The sequence below is a fragment of the Vipera ursinii genome (assembly GCF_947247035.1).
Source record: "Vipera ursinii genome assembly, chromosome: 3".
NCBI classification, from domain to species: Eukaryota; Metazoa; Chordata; class Lepidosauria; order Squamata; family Viperidae; genus Vipera; species Vipera ursinii.
In genome coordinates this window covers 170,581,954-170,605,923 of record NC_139516.1, presented here as the reverse complement: position 1 = coordinate 170,605,923, position 23,970 = coordinate 170,581,954, and the positions used below count along the sequence as shown (strand labels likewise).

The window sequence follows — 23,970 nt, the reverse complement described above, 5'->3', positions numbered from 1 at the left end:
GTTATGTTTAAAATCCTACAGGCTAGACTCCAGCAGTATGTGGATCGAGAACTACCAAAATACAGGCAGGATTTCGAAGAGGCAGAGGAACTAGAGATAAAATTGTCAACATATGCTGGATCATGGAGAAAGCTAGGGAGTTCCAGAAAAACTTCTACTTCTGCTTCATTGACTATGCTAAAGCCTTTGATTGTGCGGATCACAACAAATTGTGGCAAGTTCTTAAAGAGATGGGAATACCAGACCATCTTATTTGTCTCTTGAGAAACCTATATGCGGGTCAAGAAGCAACAGTGAGAACTGGACACGGAACCACTGATTGGTTCAAAATTGGGAAAGGAGTCCAGTAAGGCTGTATACTGTTGCCCTGCCTATTTAACTTATATGCAGAGCACATCATGAGAAAGGCAGGGCTAGATGAACCAAAAGTTGGAATTAAGATTGCTGGGAGAAATATCAACAACCTAAGATATGCAGATGATACCACTCTAATGGCAAAAAGTGAAGAGGAACTAAAGAGCCTCTTGATGCGGGTGAAGAAGGAGAGTGCAAAACATGGCTTGAAACTCGACATTAAGAAAACCAAGATCATGGCATCCAGCCCTCTCAATTCCTGGCAAATAGATGGAGAAGGAATGGAGGTAGTGACAGATTTTATTTTCCTGGGCTCCAAGATCACCACAGATGGGGACTGCAGCCAAGAAATTAAGACGCTTGCTCCTGGGGAGGAAAGCCATGACAAATCTAGACAGCACAGTAAAAAGCAGAAACATCACCCTGTCAACAAAAGTGCGCACAGTCAAGGCTATGGTTTTCCCAGTTGCAATGTATGGCTGTGAAAGCTGGACCATAAGAAAGGCTGAGTGCCAAGGAATTGAGGCCTTTGAACTATGGTGCTGGAGAAGACTCCTGCGAGTCCCTTGGACTGCAAGGCATTCAAACCAGTCAGTCCTAGAGGAGATCGACCCTGACTGCTCTTTAGAAGGCCAGATCCTGAAGTTAAAACTCAAATACTTTGGCCACGTAATGAGAAGGACGGACTCACTGGAGAAGAGCCTAATGCTGGGAAAGATTGAGGGCAATAGAAGAAGGGGACAACAGAGAATGAGGTGGCTGGATGGAGACACTGAAGCAGTAGGCGTGAGCTTAAATGGACTCCAGAAGATGGCAGAGGACAGGAAGTCCTGGAGGAACATTGTCCAGGGGGTCACAATGGGTCAGACACGACTTCGCAACTAACAACAACAATACTTGCTTTTCGTCTCTGTCGACTCTTGCATTTGCTTCAGTCTCTTATTTGTACCTTTTGTGATTCTACTTCGTCTTTTCTTTTCTTTTAATGTATTTATTCCTGAAGTAATGACCCAACTCACCCTTAACATTTCATATGAATTGCTTACAAATAGACTCCATTAACTGAACCTAGCTCTAGCCAATGCTTGCTTGTCTACTGCATTGTGTCACAAATAGGTCCTTTTACTGTTTCTCCAAGCCAAGCCAATTTTCTGCCTCTGACATGGGCTTTGATACTGCATTCACTTCTAACTGAAAACTGCAATCTGGAGTTACCTATAACCCCATGACAATGAAGAAATCCTCATTCAAAGTATCATGTGTATGTCTTATTCAGAGCCTTTTGGCAATAGATTGTGATTAAGAAACACAGATTTGAGAAACACAGTTTTAGGTTCTTACAGTATTTGACAATGTTGGTTCTGTCATTAGATATAATTACAGTTGTTGAATTTAAATGATTTCATACCAGTTTTTTCTCTGTCACTGTCTTGCCATTTACACCCGCTTGTTTTTTAAAAAAATGAATAAATGGCAGCACTAGTTTATCCAGAGTGGACAGGCAAAAGTGCAAGTGAATCTTTTTATGTCTTCTGTATCTTTAATTAAATGTTTACTGATTGCAAAATCTGCTTATTTTATTGTCTCTTGTTGAGAGTTGAGGTGGACCTAGCATTTAGGAACTGTCTGGTGATCACCCTGTAAAATAATTTGTCTGATTACCCATTATCAACTATTTGTTATTCACAATATACAAATTTATTTAGGCTTTTTCACGTTTATTTTTCAATTTAAATAATAAAAAACCTATTTTGACAGATAAAAATGAAATGCAAAATCTAGTAAAACTGTTTATTTTCAGCATCTGTTATAACAGGTGACAACCTTTACAGATATAAGACACTACGTGTGGCATCTTAATATTCTTTGTCCAGGAAAAAACAGGTGTTCCATTTCTAACACGACTGGCAGTTTATACATTTCTACTTACTGGTCTTATCTTCCATTTTTTACAGTGCTGAATTGATCAATTATGTTTGAAATGATATTATTCCTAGAAGTTTTGTTTTTAAAGATAAATTAGTTAAAGATAAATTAGCTACTAAAGACACTTTACATTTTTATTCTGTTCCTATTACTTTGGTTTTGGTCATTTCCCCTCAATTTAATTTCTCTATAACCTAATCATCACCATTATCATCTACGTAGGTAAATATGGTAAGAAATAATATCGTGAATACAAAACACTAATCTTTATAATATGACTAATAACAGAAGTCAACATTTAATGAATTTACTTTTCAAAACAAGAATAAAATAGAAGCATATAGAAGAATAAATATAATTAAAATTATTGTTGTACATCACTTTATTTTCAAGTCAATCATATTTATATAATGCAGAACCCCATATATTTTGTATTCAGTTTTTGAATCTCTTATTCTTAATTCCCTGGCAATTGTACCTAATAGTGACCGCAGTTGTAAAATTTCATATAAAATTCTATATTTATTAGTATATAAATGCAGTTGCTTCCCATATTTAGTTACTTACTTACTCATTACATTTATCTACATTATATAAAGCAAATTGCATAATTATATATAATCAATGGCTCTTACTCTATTCATCTTTTAGAAATGCTACAAAAAGAACACAAACATAATAATCTTAAAGATATTTACACAGCCTGCTTCTTAGAGTTCTCTTATCTGTAGAAGATAGCTTTATTTTCCTCTTTGCTAGTTAATTAATATGTAATGGTATTAAACACCAACATATGAAGATTAATAACAAAATACAGTTTTGTCAGGGGTTTTTTATGACCATTATCTGACTTTTATTTTGACTTTCAGATTTTAATCCCTTGGGTTCTCCTTGGATGTAGGAGTCTTAATTCAACCAGAAGAAAGTTCCCAGGTAAGGCTGTAGGCAGATAAGCCATATTTTATGGTAAAATAATGTAGTTGATTAATAGAATATGCAGAACCTAGATTCAACAAATTGCTTTTCCAGAGAAAGCTGAGAAAAAATATCTGCAAAAATGACAAATTGTTCCTAGATGCAATAAATACTAAATTGTATACTTTATAACTTCTAAATATATGCTTCAGCTTCCCTTCAATTATTTCTGGACAGTGAATTGGTCAGTCAAAAGCAATTTTATTCAGCCTCAAATAATTATTATCACCAGATATTGATCTTTACCCTGTGTAGTAACCATTCATTAAGGGTAGACTTCCAATTCCCTTGTGCTTCCAGATTTACTTGAAAAACAAATATCTTTGGATAACCAGGTTACATCAGATAAGTAGGACAGCTTCCTGCCAATTTCATTTAATGAGATAAGTACTTTTATTTATTTATCTGTATCCTGCATTTATTATTTTTACAAATAACTCAAGGAAATGAATATATCCAACATACCTTCCTGTTCCTATTTTCCCCACAACAACCCTGTGAGTTGAGTTGGACTGAGAGACAGTGATTGGCCCAAGGTCACCCAGCCGGTTTTTCATGGCTAAGTTGGGACTTGAACTCACAGTCTTCTGCTTTCTAGCCTGGTGCCTTAACCATTAGATTAAATTCTCTCTCAATAATCCATTCTTTTTGTTTGAATTTGGCAATGCTTATATATGATGAGGCTCTGAAATATATTGTCACATTTCATTTTTTTAAAGGCCTATTTTTACGAATTGCCTCAGAAATGGTATTCTTTGAAGGCAGGAATATGCCATCTATTGCCTAATATATAAAAATGTTTATCTATACAGCATTTGCATTCACTCATTAGAATTCTTTTCTAATCAATGACTCATAAACAATATGGTACTTATTGAACTAGAAATAAAATCATATCCATAAATGCAATAATAGAGATTAAACTCTATACATACTGACCTTGTTTCTTTCAACCCTTCTTTCTGAATTACTTCCAATATTTGCTTTGCAGTCATTGGTGAATTGGGATGCTTTTCCAGTGCCTAAAAAGAAAATTTGCAAAAGAAGGTATAGTTATCTATTTACCGTTTAATTATTGTAGTATTATGTATTTAATAGGTTTTTTAAAAAAATGAAAAACTCTACATTTTCTGTTAATCACTATAAAAGTAGTCGAGGCTTACAGCAGAGTTAGATTGTTAAATCTAACTATTTGTATCTTTTATTATTTAATATTAATTAAATTTAAATAATTAAATTTATTAATTAAATGTTAAACTTTATTTAGCAATTTATTCTCATATCACTGTATCATTTTCTTTTTCGTTGTTTATTCTACTTTTCCTTTATAATTGTTACATTTGCACTTCTTTTTATTTCTCCATTTTTATTGTTGTAAGCCACCTAGAGTGAGATAGGTGGCAGATAAATTTAAATAATAAATATATCAGGGTAAGCATCTTAATGGACTGCACAGAAACTCTTCACACAGCAGATAATAAAATATGAAATTTATTTATCATTACAAGACACAATTTATATTATTTAGATTTATAACATAATATATATTATAAAATTCAATAATTTATATTTACATGTTTTATATAAATATAAAATATCTATATTTATCTATTTCTATAGTATATATGAGTAAAAATAATTCAGTCCTTAAATATACATTCAGGACATACAACATAAAAGGCAGTCTTTGACTGCATTATTTCTCATTCAACATTCCAGGGACGGACAGAGCGGAGGGAGAGAGGAAGGAACCCTGCACACCCTTCCCAGTCCATGCCATCGCTCTGTTCACACTTCCCTAACATGTGCTGCTGGAAATCTGAATTTCTTTTTTGAAAATCACTTTCTATTTTGGATTCTGAAGTCATTTTAACGTATTTAAGTGACAGAATGTGAAATAAGGTAGCAGGCAGTGGTGAGCTGGAGCCTGCTCCTACCAGCTCACAAGAACCAATTATTAAATTTCCCAGAATTTTGCAGATTAATTGAAAGCAAAGCTGACTTGGGTAAGAGTATTATGAGAGCTGAGAGTAAGGCTCGTCCGTCACCTAATGGTGAAGCAACAATGGAGCATACCACCAGCTGTAGGAAATACATGGGATTTCTGACATGGTCACTCTTCCTACTACCTAGCTGCTTCTCTGCTTCTGCTTGTTGATACCGGGCTAGATTAGCAGCAGATTGTCCCAGATTTATGGTACTCAGAGATGCTGGATGCAAAGTTTGAAGTAGCTTGCGAATTCATGGTCACCATGGGCCTCCCCCAAATTATTGAGGGTCTGACTCACAGTGGTGATTGTTATGTTGTATATATTTTTGTCTTTGGACAGAGATGTGGTCTGAAGTTGAGGGATGTTACAGTACTTCTCATAGATTGATCATTCTGATTGCTTTTTAAAAACTCCATAGCTATTCCCTTTGATAGGAAGGTAGGACCCATTTGATTCCTTTGCTCCAGGCACCTGAAGGACTCTACAGGGTTCAGAGGGCACTTGGGGAAGTTTCTGAAGATAAGGTACACTGTTCAACTGGGGTCTTAGACACTTCTTGTGATGAGTGAGCAGAGGCAGACTTGGGTCAGATTGTCTCTAAGGCCTCTCTACACATAGTTTCTGGCAGATTCTCAAAGGAACTTTGGAAGATGAAACAGCAGATATCTAGAGTATCCTTGGAAGACGAAGAAAGAATCTTACCAAACACAAGAGACTTTGTCTGCATCATGATAAAAGCAGCAAAATATAGTTGTTTTTTCCACTCTGATTGCGTCTATGGATTGCCATTGAGTGACCTTCTGCACGAGTTCTAAAGATCTTTCTTCCCTCCTTCAACACCCCACCATTGTCAAGATGACTTGTGAGCCTCTCTTGAGTGATTGCTTTTGGTTGTTGAATTAACTCTGATGTGATTTTTTATTATATTGACATACATTTTAATGTTTGTATTTGCTGATTTTATTCTTTGTGTATCTGTCCTGAGATGCACATTGATTGTACAGCTATATTAAATATAAACATGCCTTGTCCATGAACCTATATTTAATATTAATGCATTCAAATGACATACATGCTCTGTATGAGAAGAGCAAATTTAATTGAGGCTTGCAAAGCACATTCTCATAATGGATCATAAATCATTAATGATTTAGTAATGTAATTATTAGATTAATAATATATCCAGTCTTACTAACACAAAGTAACATGAGCAAAGTGATATTTATATAATTTTAAATCATATGTTTTGGATTCTAAGGATCTGATATTCAGTCTGTAGTGTCTCTTTTTCTTTCTTTAAAAAAAGAATTGCAATTCACTGTAAAGTGCTTCACTTGAGAATCTGAATAATTGTTGTTTCCACCTCCTTGAGCAGGGAAAACATGTTTTTCTTTCACAGAGGAGTAAAAAAAAACCTTCATTCTCTCCCTTACTCCTTTTTGCATGAAGAGAGGACTGCAGGATAGTGAGGATTCAAGGGCAAGTCATCATATTTTTGAGCTCATCTCAAAATATAAATTTGTTTGATGATGATGATGTTGGAAGGCACCTTGGAGGTCTTCTAGTCCAACCCCCTGCTTAGGAAGGAAACCCTATACCATTTCAGACAAATGGTTGCCCAGTCTCTTCTTAAGAACTTCCAGTGTTGGACCATTCACAACTTCTGGAGGCAGGTTGTTCCACTGATTAATTGTTCTAACTGTCAGAAAATGTCTCCTCAGTTCTAGGTTGCCTCTCTTTGATTAGTTTTCATCCATTGCTTCTTGTCTTGCCTTCAGGTGCTTTGGAGAATAGCTTGACTCCCTCTTTTTTGTGGCAATCCCTGAGATACTGGAATACTACTATCATGTCAACCCTAGTCTTTCTCTTCATTAAACTAGACATACCTCATTCCAGCAATCATTCCTTATATATTTTAGCCTCCAGCCTCCCCTAATTATCTTTATTGCTCTTCTCTGTACTCTTCCTAGCGTCTCAACATCTATTTTACATCGTGGTGACCAAAACTGGATGCAGTATTCCAAGTGTGTCCTTACCAAGGCATTGTAAAGTGGTATTAACACTTCACGTGATCTTGATTCTATCCCTCTGTTAATGCAGCCTAGCACTGTGTTGGCTTTTTTGGCAGGTGCAGCACACTGCTGGCTCATATTTAAGTGATTGTCCACTAGGACTCCAAGATTTTAATTTAATCCCATTTATATCCCGCCGTTCTCCGAAGACTCAGATCCCTTGCACAGTTACTACTATTGAGCAAGGTACCACCTATACCTCTTGCCTAAATGTAGAACCTTACTTTTTTCACCACTGAATTTCATTTTGTTAGGTAGCACCCAATGTTCAAGTCTGTCAAGATTCTTTTGTATCTTAAGCCTATCTTCTGGAGCGTTGGCTATTCCTACCAGCTTGGTGTCGTCTGCAAATTTGATGAATTCCCCATCTATCCCCTCATCCAAGTCATTGATGAAGATGTTGAAGAGCACTGGGCCCAGAACAGAGCCCTGGGGCACCCCACTACACACTTCCTTCCATGTAGATGCAGTTCCATTGAGGACCACACACTGAGTACGCCCTGTCAGCCAGCTACGAATCCATCTGGTGGTGATGCTGTCTAACCCACATTTTTCTATCTTATCAAGTAGTAGGTTGTGGTCTACTTTATCAAATGCCTTACTGAAGTCCAAGTAAATTATATCCACAGCATTCCTCTGGTCCACTAATTTTGTCCCTTGGTCAAAGAATGCAATAAGATTTGTCTGGCATGATCTGTTTTTGACAAACCCATGTTGGCTTTTAGTAATGACTTTGTTTGTCTCTAGATGTTCACTGCTTCATTGCTTGATTATCTTTTCCAGAATCTTTCCAGATATTAAGGTCAGGCTGATAGGTCTGTAGTTTCCTGGATCCATTTTTCCCCCTTTTTTTGAAGATGGGAACTATATCAGCTCTTTTTTTTTTAATCCCATTTATATCCCGCCCTTCTCCGAAGACTCAGGGCGGCTTACAATTTAAAGCACAAATCAATAGCCTTCATTCTATGTATATGCCTGCTCATTAGGGCTTTCGGGGGGGCCCCAAGCGGCATTATTACAAAGTCAGCTTATTGCCCCCAACAATCTGGGTCCTCATTTTACCTACCTCGGAAGGATGGAAGGCTGAGTCAACCTTGAACCTGGTGGGATGCGAACCTGTACTAATTGCAGGCAGCTGGTGTTACTTAAGGAGGCATTAGCCCACTGCTCCACCAAGGCTCTTTTCCAGTCCTCTGGTAGTTCCCCAGTGCTTCAGGATCTTTGAAAGATATAGTTCAGTGGTTCTGAGATCACATCTGCTAGTTCCTTCAGAATCTTTGGGTGTAATCCATCTGGTCCTGGTAATTTGAACTTGTCTAGGGTGAACAGGTGCTCACTTACCATTTTCTTGCCTATCTTAACTTGTGTTTTTTAATCTGTTTTATGGTATTTTTGATAGGATTGGTTTTTTCCCCTTTGTGTAAAGATGAATGCAAAATACAAGTTAAGTAGTTCTGCTTTCTCCCTGTTGCTTGTCACCTTCTTGCCACTTTCTCCCACTAATGGATCAATCATTTCCTTAACTTTTTTCTTGTTTTGTTTTTCTTGTTTTTTCTTAAGTTTTATAACTCTTAAGGTAGATAAACACATAGATTTATCTCAGCTTATTTTGGTAAAAGTGAAAATATTTGTAACTTAAGAAATGCAATTCTTAGCAGCGATGCTTTGTACCTGAGATGAAAACACTGACAAAGTTTTCATAGATACTAAAGGAAACTATTTGACATTTTCTACAATGTTAGCCCTTCACGATCGGCAAGATCAGGGGAAAAAAAAGAGTCTTAGGATTCTTACCTCGTTGTATTGTATTATAACAGAATATTGAAAGCTGGACAAAGCCTTCTTTACTTCATGTCATACACAACACAGTTAATGCGGAGTTGTTTTGAATTTCTTTCTCACACTTTTTCTTAACATGCAACGACCTTTTCTCTTAACAGTTTTCCATTCTCCTCCCTAATTTCTGAGTCAAACCAATATTCCATCTTTCTGTCTAAGCCATCAGAGTTGTATTCCCTTTCCTACATATAAAAACAGATCAGGCAGTTCATTAAGGTTGATAAGCCTGAAATGGGAGATTGAGATGAAGCTCAAATGTGACCTCCTTTCCTTTTGATAGAAAACAAGAAATACTCTTCCTGGTGGCTATTGGGGTTGGGTTTTATAATCGGTTTTAACTTTTAATATGTATTAGTTTATTACGGGCATTGTTGTTTAATTACTTTTAAATTTTTGTATCCTGTTTTTTATTATGTATTGCCCTGTTCACCGCCCTGAGTCCTTCGGGAGAATGGCGGTATACAAATTAAATTATTAAATTAAATTAAATTATTAAATTATTGTCTGGTAAATCCAAAAGTAGTTTAGGGGGACAGGACCTGTGTGAGCATTTTAGATGGAATTTCTCATGACCAGTTTAGATTCAGAAGACTCCAAGCTGAAAGACGCAGCTTGGGACATGCTGCATGTGTTCCAGGAAGAGCAAGAGTGTGCTACATTGGAAGTCCTGAATGGAACACCAGTCTCAGGAGGAAACTAGCAATCAAGCATCAGGGTTGACAGAGTTAGGAAACATGCAAGTCAAGTAATGATGGGCCAGATTCAGGTCCTCCCCTTATCCCTAGAACACATCACATGGAATGTCAAGCAACACAAAGGTATTTACTGTGATTTCTTGCCTATCAAGGGCATTTTCTTGCTTGGTTGCTTATGACACACTGGGCATTTTTAAGAACTATCATTGCTAGCAAACCTTTGTTGGAAACAATTGCTTTGTTTACTGAACTATGGATTTGTCTCTAGAACCTGTTGCCTGTAGAAATTCTACTCCTTTGAACCCAGGCTGGCTGACAACCCACATTTAGACTCCTGGACATCTGAACCATCACCTGACCATCCATCTTCTTCTCCCCTTGATTTTTTAGAACTCCTTGTAGGCAAGATTGTCCTCAATTTACAGTAGTTCATTTAGTGATCTTTTGAAGTTGCAACAACACTGGAAAAAAAGTGACTTACAGTGGTGGGATTCAGCCGGTTCGCACCACTTCACAGAACCAGTAGCTAATTTTTTGTTGCCCAGGCCCAGATATGGACTTCCGGAAGCAGCATCCACACAGAGAACTAACTGGTTGTTCACATATTTGAATCCTACCACTGGTGACTTATGGCTGTTTTTCTCACAACAGTTGCAGCATCCCCATGGTCATGTGATCTAAATTTAGATATTTGGCAACTGGCTCATATTTATGACAGTTACAGTGTCCCGGGGTCATGTAATAACCTTCTGCAACTTCTGACAAGCAAAGTCAATGAGGAAGCCAGTTTCACTTAACAACTGTGTCATTAACCTAACAACTGCAGTGAATCACTAAACAAATATGGCAAGAAAGGTTGTAAAATGGGACAAAACTCACTTAACAAATGTCTCACTTAGCAACAGAAATTTTGGGAATTATCTTAAGTCGAGGACTACCTGTACTTTGATTAAGACTGTCTAGCTTTGTTTATACTTTGGGATTTTTTGCCTAAAACTGAAAGAAATGAAATGAACTTTGGGATTTAATGATTAGAATTGTTTATGATTACAGAAATACTGTGTATTATCGTTAATCCTACATCAAAATTTTACTGTATAGTTGTATCTGTACTGAAGAAAACTGAAAATTATTCTTTTTTTCTCCTTTTCCTACACTCCCAATTTTGCTTTTACCCTTTCATTTTTTTTCTTTAAACTTTTTTCCATTTCCTTCTACTTTATCTTCTCTTGAAATTTAATAAAGTTTGAGAATAAAAGACAATACAGTTAGAGAAATCCTTTCATTTCTAAACTTTCTATCAATGCAATTGGTCCAATATGGTCCAAAGGTTGTAAGGAGCATTGTCCTTATATAATAAGTTCTCTCCATTACTACTTAAGTTTTATATGGGTCTCTTTTCCCCCTATATCTTATGAATTAGAAGACAGTGTAGATGGAGAAATGTTCTATGTAGCAACAATGTTGGAATTCACTTAAAGGGAGAATGATTTGCAAAATCAACCAGAAGAACCAACTGTATACATATAACAAAAACTCTAAATTAGTTCTCCTATGTAACAATGAATTAGTATCCATGAAGGGAAAAATCTGTGAGAGTAGTTAAGTCTTTCCCTCCATGGAAGCTAATGGGTAAACCATTTTCCCAAATAGTTACATTACTTCAATTACATTGGTTTCTTTTTTTAACTGTCAACTCTACCTGCTAAACAATTTTATTTTGGAATTTTCCCCACATTCTGTTTTGTCAAGAAGAAAAAAATTAAGTCTTTAAGTGACTAGTTTTCACTACCAGCCAATGGTTCTTAACTTGGAGTACAATTTCTGAATTAATTAGAGAGTGGGTTACAATTTAGAGCAAAACCAGTGCTGACTAGGCCTACATAGGCAGGGCCAGAAGTACTATCAAATTCATTGGCATGTTGGGAATTGCAGTATCATAAGATTTGAAAATCTCTGATCTAAGCAATAATTAACTGTTTAGCTACAGCTGAAGTCTCCAATCTCAGCCACTTAGTTCTCTTTCTCCTTCACCACTGATCCAATGAAGTACTTACTGGGCCTTGATCATCTTACTTTCTAATCACTCTTCATCCCCAACATCCCTGTCATTCCTGCAGCTCTACCTCACTTTACTCACTTTACCTCTAGCTCAGATATGTCAAACTCGTGACATCATTTGACGTCACGTGACGTATCGGAGCTTTTTCCCCATTGCCGGCAATGGGGTGGGCATGGTTTCATTGCGACACGTTCGGCCCGTGGGCCGGTAGTTTGACACCCCTGCTCTAGCCATTCGATCACCTGCCAATTCCTTAGTCCTCCTCCCCTCTTTTTGTTTGATAGTTTCATTGTAATGCATTGTAGTGCCTAAAAGCGTTTTTTTTCCTTTTATTTTTTCTTTACTCTTAAATCATAAAAGTATGAAACTATTAGTCATTAAGTCATCGCATTTTAACATTGTATTTTCTTTCTTTGGCACAGATCAATTTTTTTACTTCACGTTCAGAAACTAAATATGACAAATCAGGATTCTGAATTTGAGGCAAGTATAGCAAGAAACCTTTAGACATAAATATCCTTTTCCTAGCTGTCAGTGGTGTTTTTGTTAAATGGATAATGGTTAGCTTTCTGACAAAAATCATCCATCAGATTATGACATTTATCTTCCTAAAGTAAGATAGAAAAAGCATCTGCAAGTTATTCTATCGTTTGCTATGAGACATTAATGTATTATAAATCAGTTTCTACAGTCCACCAAATAAATAAATACTATGTTTTGATGCATTTTCTATAGCTACTCATGGAAATTCTTACTGATAATATTACAATACATTTTCTAGTAAAAGAATATTGGCTTTGTATCATCTATGCAGCTAAGCCCCTTACTTCACATTTCATAGGCTGCTTTATTTCTCACCAGAATAAAGGCCATCAAAATGTGTCATCTGAATGAAGTCTGAAACATGATCCTATCTTCAGTTATTCTATATCAATACAACATGTGACATAGCACATAAATATGGACGAAGTTGCACAGACCCTCTGATAAGCTAAAAATAGGCTAAGCTGCATTTACTGGATAAGAAATTGTTCCTCAAAATAAATACCTGCAAACTGGGAGAGCACACTATCTTGCTTTCACTGAAAAGAACTGAAGCTCCTGCTAAAACAAAGGGGCAAGTACAGACTCTAGTCTAGTACTAAAAACAAAAGTTCCTGCAAAGATTTAGTGGGCAAAAAGGAACAAGTGACAAAAGCATCCATCTTATGTTGCAAAACAAACTCTGTCCCTTATGTTCTCGCATTAGATGTCACAACACAAGGACAAAAGGAGCTAAACTTGTGCTGTGTTGTCGCAGAATACATTTCATCATATTTATCTCTATCTAATTTATATAGATGCTCATCTCACAAGCAAGTGAATCTGGGAAGTGTAGTTAGGAATGAACATCATTGGTTGAAAAGGATGGATCTTACTGAATTAGTTGTATTTTAGTTGGGGCTTGGGTTTTTTCACTGTTGCTTTTCATTTCTAAGTTTAAATATTATTGTACTTATACTTACAGTTTGTTTTGTGATCTAGCCGAGAATGGAATTACAGGTAGTCCTCGGCTTACAATTGTGTGTTTAGTGACCGTTCAAAGTTACAACATCACTGAAAAAAGTGACTTATAACCATTTTTCACAGTTAAGATCGTTATAGCATTTCTATAGTCATATGATCAAAATTGGAGGGCTTAGCAACTGACACAGGACCCAAACTACAACACACTACACAGCCAACCACCATGCAAAAACTAACCCTACCATACATAAAATGGATATCAGAAATGACAGCCAGAATTCTCCAATCTCTGAGAATAGCAGTAGCCTGCAAAGTCACAGCCACACTCCACAGGAATTATCCAGAACCAAAGACAAGATATCGTAGGATGAAAGAAACAATGTAATTTACAAAATCAACTGCACCAATTGCAAACAATTCTACAAGGGAACAAACATCACGTCAATTAAACAACAGAATACATGAATACCAGCTGGCAGTCAAACACCACAATCCCAAATCTCTACCCACAATGACACTGAATAGCATCAATTTGATTGGAGCAATACAAGAATCATCAACTACACTATCATCTGCCAGGCACACAAGCTTATCAAAGCCTGGTACTACACAAGCAATTTTATCAACAGACATATCGACCTTCAAACAGCCTATGAAGTTCTCAGAATTCAAATCAATTGCCCAGCCAACCAGCGATGGCACCAACCCTCAACTAACCCCCCCAACCAGCACTTCACCTCCTAGTGACCCTCACCTGATGTGATCCACACCTGCCTCATCACAAGACCCTCACCTGAATGTAACCCTCACCTGTTGTGACCTCCACATCACAAGACCTACTGACCACACAAAGCCCTTATAAGCAGAGCACCAACACTGACATCCCCTAAACTCCATTGAAGATCTTACCTAGCCTGGTAACAAATCATCCAGAAACCAACCCACAAGCTCGGAGAACAAACTTCCACCCTCACACTAGCAAAATGCTAAGGCTTCAATGTACATCAAAGGTAGTTTTGAGTCTACAGGACACAAACGTATCCATTTGTGATAATTGCTAGAATGCTAAATGATGCAGTTTTTTGCGGGGTCCTTGGTGCTCACTGAGCTTGGTGGTTTCCTTGCACACATTTCATTACCAAAGCAGGTAACATCAGCAGTACTGGGTTCTCTTCTATTGATGCAAATTTTTTTATCTAAAAATATCAACTAACCTCTAATAAGGCATAATAGACTATATCCACATTATGTCAGTAGATTTCAATTGCTCAGAGAAGTATTCCTTACAGTCTTCTGCTCATGTTTTCCAAGTTTAAAGGGCATGTCTAAAAGGATTTCCCAATGTTTCCAAGAAAATCTACATATGAGGGCAACATAACAAGAGAAAAAAATATTCTATCAATATAATTATATCAAACCAAATATATTTCTTGTGACTAAAATAGTAAGTTTGATAAAAAAAATTATTATGAATATATTAGTATTCCTGGTCTCTAACTTGTAAACTATAATCTGAAATTTGAGTTTTTTAAAAACCAAGTTATAATTAGGAGTATCCATGCAAGTTACAAAATTTCATTTAAGTACACGGTATAATGTAAATATTTAGAAAAGAATAAATTAATAGATTTAACGATTTCAGCTGCATGTTGTCAAAATCTATTTATTAACAATGCTTCATTACACCTGCTGTTTGCAAATGAAGGATTTACAATTGTCTCCCATGATTCTTTCATCATTTTCTACCCACTTATTATGCAAGCGTGAATCACTCAAACTTTAACTGAATTGTCAGTTTGATTCACTGAGTAGAGTCAACATAAAAATAGGTATGTACTGATACTGTAGAAGAGAATAATTGTAACTCAGGATTGAACTGTGGAGTCCTTGGTGTTCTCTGAGCTTTGTTGTTTTCTTGTAAACGTTTCATTACCAAACTAGGTAACATCATCAGTGTTAGTAAGGAGTGAAGTTTGCTCTCATTTTATACACTGACAAGCCATTAGTATATGTGTGTGTGTGTGTGTGTGTGTTTGTATACATACACATACACATACACATATACATATACATATACATAGAGAGAGACTAGTATATAATAAGACCAAACCCCACTCCTCACTAGCAATGATGCTATTACATACACATACACATATACATATACATATACATAGAGAGACTAGTATATAATAAGACCAAACCCCACTCCTCACTAGCAATGATGCTATTACATACACATACACATATACATATACATAGAGAGAGACTAGTATATAATAAGACCAAACCCCACTCCTCACTAGCAATGATGCTATCACATACACATACACATACACATACACATATACATAGAGAGAGACTAGTATATAATAAGACCAAACCCCACTCCTCACTAGCAATGATGCTATTATCTAGTTTGGTAATGAAACAACTGAAAGGAACTGAAAGAAAACAACCAAGCACAGAGAGCACCAAGGACAAGCCTTGGTGGAGCAGTGGGCTAATGCCTCCTTAAGTAACACCAGCTGCCTGCAATTAGTGCAGGTTCAAGTCCCACCAGGCTCAAGGTTGACTCAGCCTTCCATCCTTCCGAGGTAGGTAAAATGAGGACCCAGATTGTTGGGGGCAATTAAGCTGACTTTGTAATAATGCCGCTTGGGGGGGTGTGTGAAAGCCCTAATAAGCAGGCATATACATAGAATGAAGGCTACTGCTAACGCTTGTAAGCCGCCCTGAGTCTTCGGAGAAGGGCGGGATATAAATGGAAATAAAAATAAAATAAATAAAAATAAAAATCCTGAGCTACAATTATTCCCTTCTATCAGTACATACCTATTTCTAGTATCTTATTAAGGGGATTTGTTTAGTATTAATTTACAGTAGTTGTATATCAAATCTTTTTATTAATCTCAAGATTTTAAACATCCAAAACATTTCATTTTTTCCCGATTTTTAAATTTTATCACTTTTAATGACCTTTTGTAATTTTGAAAGTCATTCTGTTAGAATATTTATAGTGAAAACAGGATAGTGATTTGTAAAATTCACAAAAAAAATGTTGAATAGTACGTAAGAGATTGAAAAGTTACTGTTACTTCTGTTGTCCGTGCTTTCATATTTACATGCTGTCGTTACCATGTATTTCCCATACCCTTCCCACATTCTTCCTACTATTAGCATCCAGCCCTTTAGAAATCTACCTGTTCTATAGTAATACTGTTTTTCCTCTAAGTTCCACCTTTCTTTAATATCACATTTTCATCACCCACTTTTCTTTGATCCATGCTTATTAAGCTGTTGAATAATTAGTTTTATTTATTTCATTTATTCCATGAGTTTTAACACACTGATTCTTGAACATTTTTATAGCATTTTCCCTTTTAACCACTATAATATACAGGACTTCCTGTTCATAGGTGTTGTGAAGATTTTTTTTGCATTTTTCCTTCTATTTGATTGTGTGATTCCATATTTCATTTTCTACCAACTCAGATCACCATTTTTTCACTCTTCTGTCTAGTCTGATTATTTCAACCATTTTGTTTTACTTCTGGACATCCAGAAGTATGCTGGTGATGACCTATAAAGCCCTAAATGGCTTGGGTCCGGGATATCTGTGGGAGCACCTGCTGCCGGCATCAAGTTCCCTTCGTCCAGTGCGCTCCCACAGGGAGGGTCTTCTCAGGGTGCCACCGGTAAGAGATTGCCGGCGGGTAACACCCAGGGATAGGGCCTTCTCAGTGGGGGCGCCTGCCCTTTGGAACCAGCTGCCAGTGGAGCTGAGGACTGCCCCCGACCTCCGTTTATTCCGCCGGGGCCTGAAGACCTGGCTCTTCGAGCTCTCTGGCCCAGGCTGAGGATTAATCTTATTTTAACTGGGGTTTTATTTAGACAGGGACACATATAATTTCTTTTAAAATTTGTTTTTAACTTTTGTATTTTGGTTTTTTAATCACCCTGTAAACCGCCCTGAGTCCTTCGGGAAAGGGCGGTATATAAATGTAATAAAATAAATAAAATAAATCTTTCTAATGTCTTATGTGCCAGGAATCTCTTCTTCATCATCCTTCATATACTAATTGATCCCAAACATTTCACAAAAGGTGTACTTTATTCCACCCCACTTTTACATCCTAATTGCAACTCTTTCTTCAATACTGGCAATGAGATAATCTCATCCGCTACATCTGAAGATGCTAGCCAAAACATATATAGTATAAGGCGGATTGTATAATAGGCATCATTGTTCTCCAACAACCTTCTTCCAGTCATTCACCACTTGACAGGCACTTGCATAGCACTTACTTAAATAAAAGCTGCTGATTCGGAACAAGAACTTGGACAATGCCTATTCAAAAGTTTAAGAGGGATGGCTGCCTCCCTCACTTTTTGCTTAGTAAGCTTCATTCTGCCATAAGTTGCACACGTTGAGAGAACGCTACTAACTCAGCCTGATCAGTAATAAACAAGGGTTTTGGCTCAAGCTGGAGAGTTTGAGACCTTTGCCAGATGAAAGGAAATGCCATAGTTCCTACCTTAAAAGTTCACTTATCAGAAAAAGCTGTCTCACTCTGTGTAATGGTAACGGCAATCCTATGATATCTGGAATCAATAAGTTTAGTTTTTCTGATAAATGAATATTCTAAGCTTCACACTAGGTCAGGCAGAGTCAGATGCTAACCATCACCCATAATAATAGAAAAACTATTATTGCCATCAGAATGCCATCAGAAGCAAGGAGCTTAAGTCAGCGTTTCCCAACCTTAGGAACTTGAAGATGCGTGGACTTCAACTCCCAGAATTCCCCAGCCAGCGTTTCCAGGTTGGGAAACGCTGGCTTAAGTGATGCAGAATATGCTGTAAAAAGAGAAAAGGATCACTAAATGCAGCACAGTAAATTTGTATTTATACATTCATGAGATTTTTTGTTAGCATTTGAAAACTAGAAATATGACTGGAACCATTGCAAAGATGTTCTAAAGTATTTTCGCCATCATAATTATTTACAACTATAAGATTAAAAATAATAATATATTCCTCTGTTTAATCATGTTCAATTCTTGCAGTTTTCTTGGCAAAGTTTTTCAGAAGTGGTTTGCCACTGCATCTTTTTAGGGCTGAGAGAAAATGATTGCCCAAGGTCACCCAGATGGTTTGTGCCCAAAATGGCACCAGAACTCACAATCTCTAACAATAATAATATAAGCAATTAATTAAATAAAATAAAGAATAAATTAGAACAAACTATCAGATGTTTACCAGTGAACACAGTATAACATGAAATAAGTGTTGTAACATATGAAATATGTTGTAAGTTCTCTAAAATCAGAAGTATAGATAGCATATAGACTTTGACAAATAAATAAACATGTTATGTAACAATACTAAAACCACATTGTAGCTTAATTGTATTAATTGGAGCAGCTAATATCATAACTTTAGTCCATTCTCTTAAAAAATATTTGGCAATACAGGCCTACAATATTTCTAATAGGTTTAGGAATAAAAAATTTATAGCCACGTGCTTTATCTCAGAATAAAATGGGTGGAAACCTAATTAGTAAATTCATACAAAAGAATGGCACAATAGAAAATTATAATAGCATAAACTAGAAGACCAAAAATGGGGTAAACCGTACTTATGAACAGAGTCAAGTTTTCAGGAGAATAATTTAAAAAGCTTTGCCGCATATTCTAAATGTACAAAACTAAAAAACAAAGTGTCTTATTGAAAGATAGACCTTTATCTGCTCTTTTTTTGTATTTCCAAAAAGCAAAATGCAAATTGTGGTTATACAGAGTTCACAGAGATGATTCTAAAGATTTAGTTCTGAAGAAAAGCTGAAATTGGAATGCAGTAAGATGGGATATTTCCATGAACAATCATTTACATAAATACTTTGGATTCCGCTTGTCTCTTCCTGGTTTAGGCCACATTCCCACATGATATAAAATCATGCTTTAGCAATTAAAACTGCAAATTTATTGGCATAAATATAAAGAATGTGATTTTAGGCAGAAAATAAACTCATCTCAGACACACAAATAATAAAGGAAGTTGCTTGTATCATCAAATTATTAACACATTTATAGAGCATGTTTTCCTTTCTGTCAACTTGTACTTTGGAATTTCCCATTGTCTTTCCGGAGATATTAAGTTGAGATACTAAATTATTCATCTAACTATAGGTCTAAACCAGTCTTTGGAGCATGTTCCAATCATATTTTTAAATTTTGGCAGTGCAACTGCTAAAAATTGGTGGCAAGATTTGACATAATTTTGAGGATGATAACACATGAATCCAAGTGAAATATGGTGATATACCACTAAAAAGTAAATAAATAAATAAAAGCTGTAGCATGTGCTATCAAATTATTAGTTTTTATTTGCAACAATTGTATCTCTTCTCAGTGAAACAGAATCCAAGTTGTTCTCATTAATAATATTACACATACAATAATACATGATTTTTAAAGTAACTTATAAGCATGCTAATAAGAAGTCAGAGAGGAGAATTCAAGGAAATGCTTTTGGCTATAATTTCTGCCTCAGTTGTGGTATACATGAAATTAAAATCCAATTCAATTTATGACTACATACATAAAAATGAAATGATATAATAATAGGTGATTACACATATATAATGTATTAATTGCATATAGGAGAACTAGATCAGGCTTATTAGATTAGATGTGCCACAGAATAGTTGCAGATTACTTCATGTCATTTAACAATATACTAAAAGTATATATGCTCACACATGTATCAAAAATAAAGAAAACCCATTTGCACTGATAAATGTAACTCTAATTTTCATGTGATCTTTAACCTGCTAGCAACACAGGATACCTTGTAGCTGGAAATGCCTTTGCTACATTCAAGAATGCTTTACATTTGTATGTTCATCTGCCCCGTCTGTGGGGGAGGGTGCAGTAAGTATGCAGAAATGCAGAATTCATTCCATTTTGAAGTATAAGCATTGATCAAATAATTGCAGTGTCATTGCTGAAGAATATACCAGCCTCAACTGTTTAGTGACTGTTTAGAATAGTGGTTGATTCAATAAAGCCAGAAATATGTCTATTAGTAAATACTTTATAGAATGATCCTCTGTAAAAACATCCCAGATTATAAGTAGTCCTCAATTTATGACCTCAACATATGAGCATTTATGATGGGCTCAGAATGGGTGCTTTGCAGCCCATAAAGCATCTCGGGCCATTATAAATGAAAACAACACACACACACCCATGCCCCATGATCATTTAACCACATTTCAGGCGCTTGGCAGCTTGTTTGCACTGACAATCAATTGCCAAATCCTCTGCTATCATGTGATCATCATTTGCCACCTTCTTTGTTCAGTTTCCCCAGAATGGGAAAACTGGTAGGAAAGGTTTCAAGCTGAGGGAATAGAGTAGAGGTCCCCAACCTTTTGGGCACCAGGAACCACTTACGTGGAGAGGTTTTTCCACGGCCCAGAGGGTGTGTGGTTTTGTGTGCTGCCTGTTACCTGTGGATGGGGCTTTCCTTGTTTGTGCAGACCGGTTGCCAGCATGCCGTGGCCCGGTACTGGTCCACAAACCAGGGTTGGGGATCCCTGGAATAGAGGATTCAAGGTTCCTTCCTACAGTGTACTGAGTGATTTCCTTTTCCCTCCATGCACGAAGGTAAAATTTTCCTATGGACTGTAAGAATGAACCCCAAATCTGGTGAAATGATAGCAAATGCCAAACTTCTGAGCCTTTCAGAAAGCTGACATTTGCTACCTTTTCCCCTCCCCAAATGTAGAAAGACTCAGAAGGCTGGCTTTCATGTTTGGGGAGGGGAAAATGCCAGTGAATACCAGCCTTCTGACCCTTCCAGAGCAATGGTGTTCATTAGCATTTTCACCAAATTTGGGTGGGTTCCTACAAAACGGATCTCAAATCTGGTGAAAACACTAGCAAACATCTTCATTCTTGTGATCGTTTGGAAGGCTCCAAATTGTGCAATTTGGAGAACGGGCCTTCAGAACCATCAAAGGAATGGGGCCCACTTGCAGGATGGAGCAGGTGGCCTTGGAGGTCGGCAGTTGCAGAACAATGCAAAAGTTGACCTGGGCATGGGGGGACTGGTAAGGACCTGGGACTCTCAGGCTTTGTAGATCAGAAAGAGGCCCAGGGTGCAATACCCACACCCAATCTCCATGCCACCATGCCTGGAAGGCTGAGGCCCTCTCCCAGGCATTCCACTTGACCTTTATGGTCACTTAACAACCACAACTGTGAATGCTGGGATTGCAGTTGTTAAAACAAAGTAGTCATGTGGCATCTCACTTAAAAACCACTTTGCTTAACTATTAAGATTCCAGACCCAGTTATGGTTGTAAGTAGTGGAATAAATGTAAACATCTGACAGTTTGACACCCCTGACTTAGATCAAACAGCATTTCAGATATGATTGTAAAGATAGTTTACAAAGCCTACATAACTTCGTCACAAATTCTGTAACTCAGTGATGAGAAATTCGTAGACCATCAGAAATTGCTAGATACAATATCTAATAGTTCCAGCCAGAAAAGTCCAATAATATTGGGAATTTTAATTCATGATCATTTAGTACATAATAATCTTCCTATCCTGTCTTAACTAGAAATTTCAAGGATTAAAGACAACTTCCTACATGGCATAACTTCTTTTACTACTACACACAGATCCAACTACATCTTCACTGCTTTTAAAATCTACTGGACCATTCAATAATTATTTATGTAATTCTCTTATGGCAATACAGTTCCATTACAAATTTGACAGTTTTTAAACTCTTTAGAAAGTACATATTGGATGAGATTTTATTGGTTATTTCTGTGATTATCAAATTAGGGAGAAGCAGCAGCAGCAAGGAAGAATATGACACATTAATGATTTTGCATGCATTTTGCAGATACATTTTTTTCCAAATTTCATCAAGGTCCTATGTTTTTAACACCCTTGATTGATGGGTAGTGACAAGCATACATGTGGATAACTGGAAATGAAACTGCCCATAAAAAAAGGAAAAAGAAAGTGAAGGGAAGTTAACAGCCATGCAGATGGATACAGAGTATGCAGAAGTAAAATTAATATACACAGTAAAAATTTGCACACAGGAAAGGGGCATAGGCATCCATAGAGAGCGAGTGTAGGGAACATATGATGACCCAGATCATGATATAAATGACATAAGTTATATATTTGTGTCAGATGTCAAATACAAGTACGGTACTAAGTTATATCCTTAGTACTATGGCATTTTGACATTGTGGCTTGTTATGGATGTTCCTCGAGGAAGTAAAGAACTGGACGAACTTTTAAATATTAAAAGTGATGCAATTTCATAGGGTTAGAACCAGTAAAAAGTTAGCTGGATTAGTCATGATCAGGTGTCTTACACTGACCTTAATAGGAACTATATAAGATTAACTTACTTTCAAGATAGTTCAGAAAGTCTTTAAAAATGTTATCACGGCATACACACAAAGTACCAACGTTCTTTCTTATCAGGACCTGAGTTGAAATGTACAAAAGGATTGTCTTTCAGCCTTCATCTAATCCTGTATATGAAACTGCACTTTATAGAATTATTGGCTTAAAATGGTCAGCATTATGTGCAACTTGATAGCACATAATCAGCTTTTGTCATAAAAATAAAAGCTATTATAAGAAACATCACGTATGGCACCCATTGGTGGTAACAGACCCAACCTGTTCTTTGGCACTTTGTCTTACCAATTTTTAAATATTCCTTTAATTAGTAAAATATTAATGGGAAACTATAAAAACTTTATTTCCAAAAATATCTTTGGTTTGTATAGATCCCAGAAGCATTCTTAGAAAATAATGTGACTGATAACTGCAATCCAGAGCTTGGTTTACATTTTGCAAACAGATACTTTGTGATTGGCCATCACCATGCTGACAATCATTTTTGAGATTCCATAACACACTTTCAAAATTCTAAATATGCTAACTGGTTCAAAACATTTGGGGATCCTGAAGAAATGATTTTCATTTGTTTCATTAGTACATTTATGAATTATTACATATATAAAAATTTAAAAAGAGTCTTTAGAAACAAAATGGCAAAATGTATAATTCAATCCATCCAATATAATGCAATCTTAACTCAACTATAAGACGAGGTCTTATAGTTCAATGGGAATTGTGTGAACTTAATTTCAGTGTAAGCTTGTTAAGCTGAACATAGGCTATTTTGCATTATTTGTATGTAGACTATCTATAACAGGAGTGTCAAACTCCCAGCCCACAGGCCAGATGCGTCACGACGAAACCGCGCCCACCCCATTGCTGGCAATGGGGAAAAAGTTTTGATACGTCGCACGACGTCATGGGATGTTGTGAGTTTGACTTGTTTGATCTATAGAGAATCAGTTTGGTTAAGTGGTTAAGACATCAGGCTAGAAACTGAGAGACTATGAGTTCTAGACCTGCCCTAGGCATGAAAACTAGATAGGTGACCTTGGGCCAGTCACTCTTTCTCAGCCCAAGGTAAGACGCAATAAAAAACT

General features: G+C 36.5%; 1 protein-coding gene across 1 annotated transcript in view; it reads right to left on the bottom strand.

The window, feature by feature from the left end:
• The window catches only part of ASXL3 (ASXL transcriptional regulator 3), a gene marked incomplete at both ends in the record, with an annotated part of 110,865 nt that overhangs the window by 84,853 nt on the left and 2,042 nt on the right, over positions 1 to 23,970 (bottom strand). The window contains one exon of the mRNA XM_083360753.1: positions 4,195 to 4,277. Coding sequence (XP_083216879.1) covers positions 4,195 to 4,277 — 83 coding nt within the window. The remainder of the gene's footprint in view (positions 1 to 4,194; positions 4,278 to 23,970) is intronic.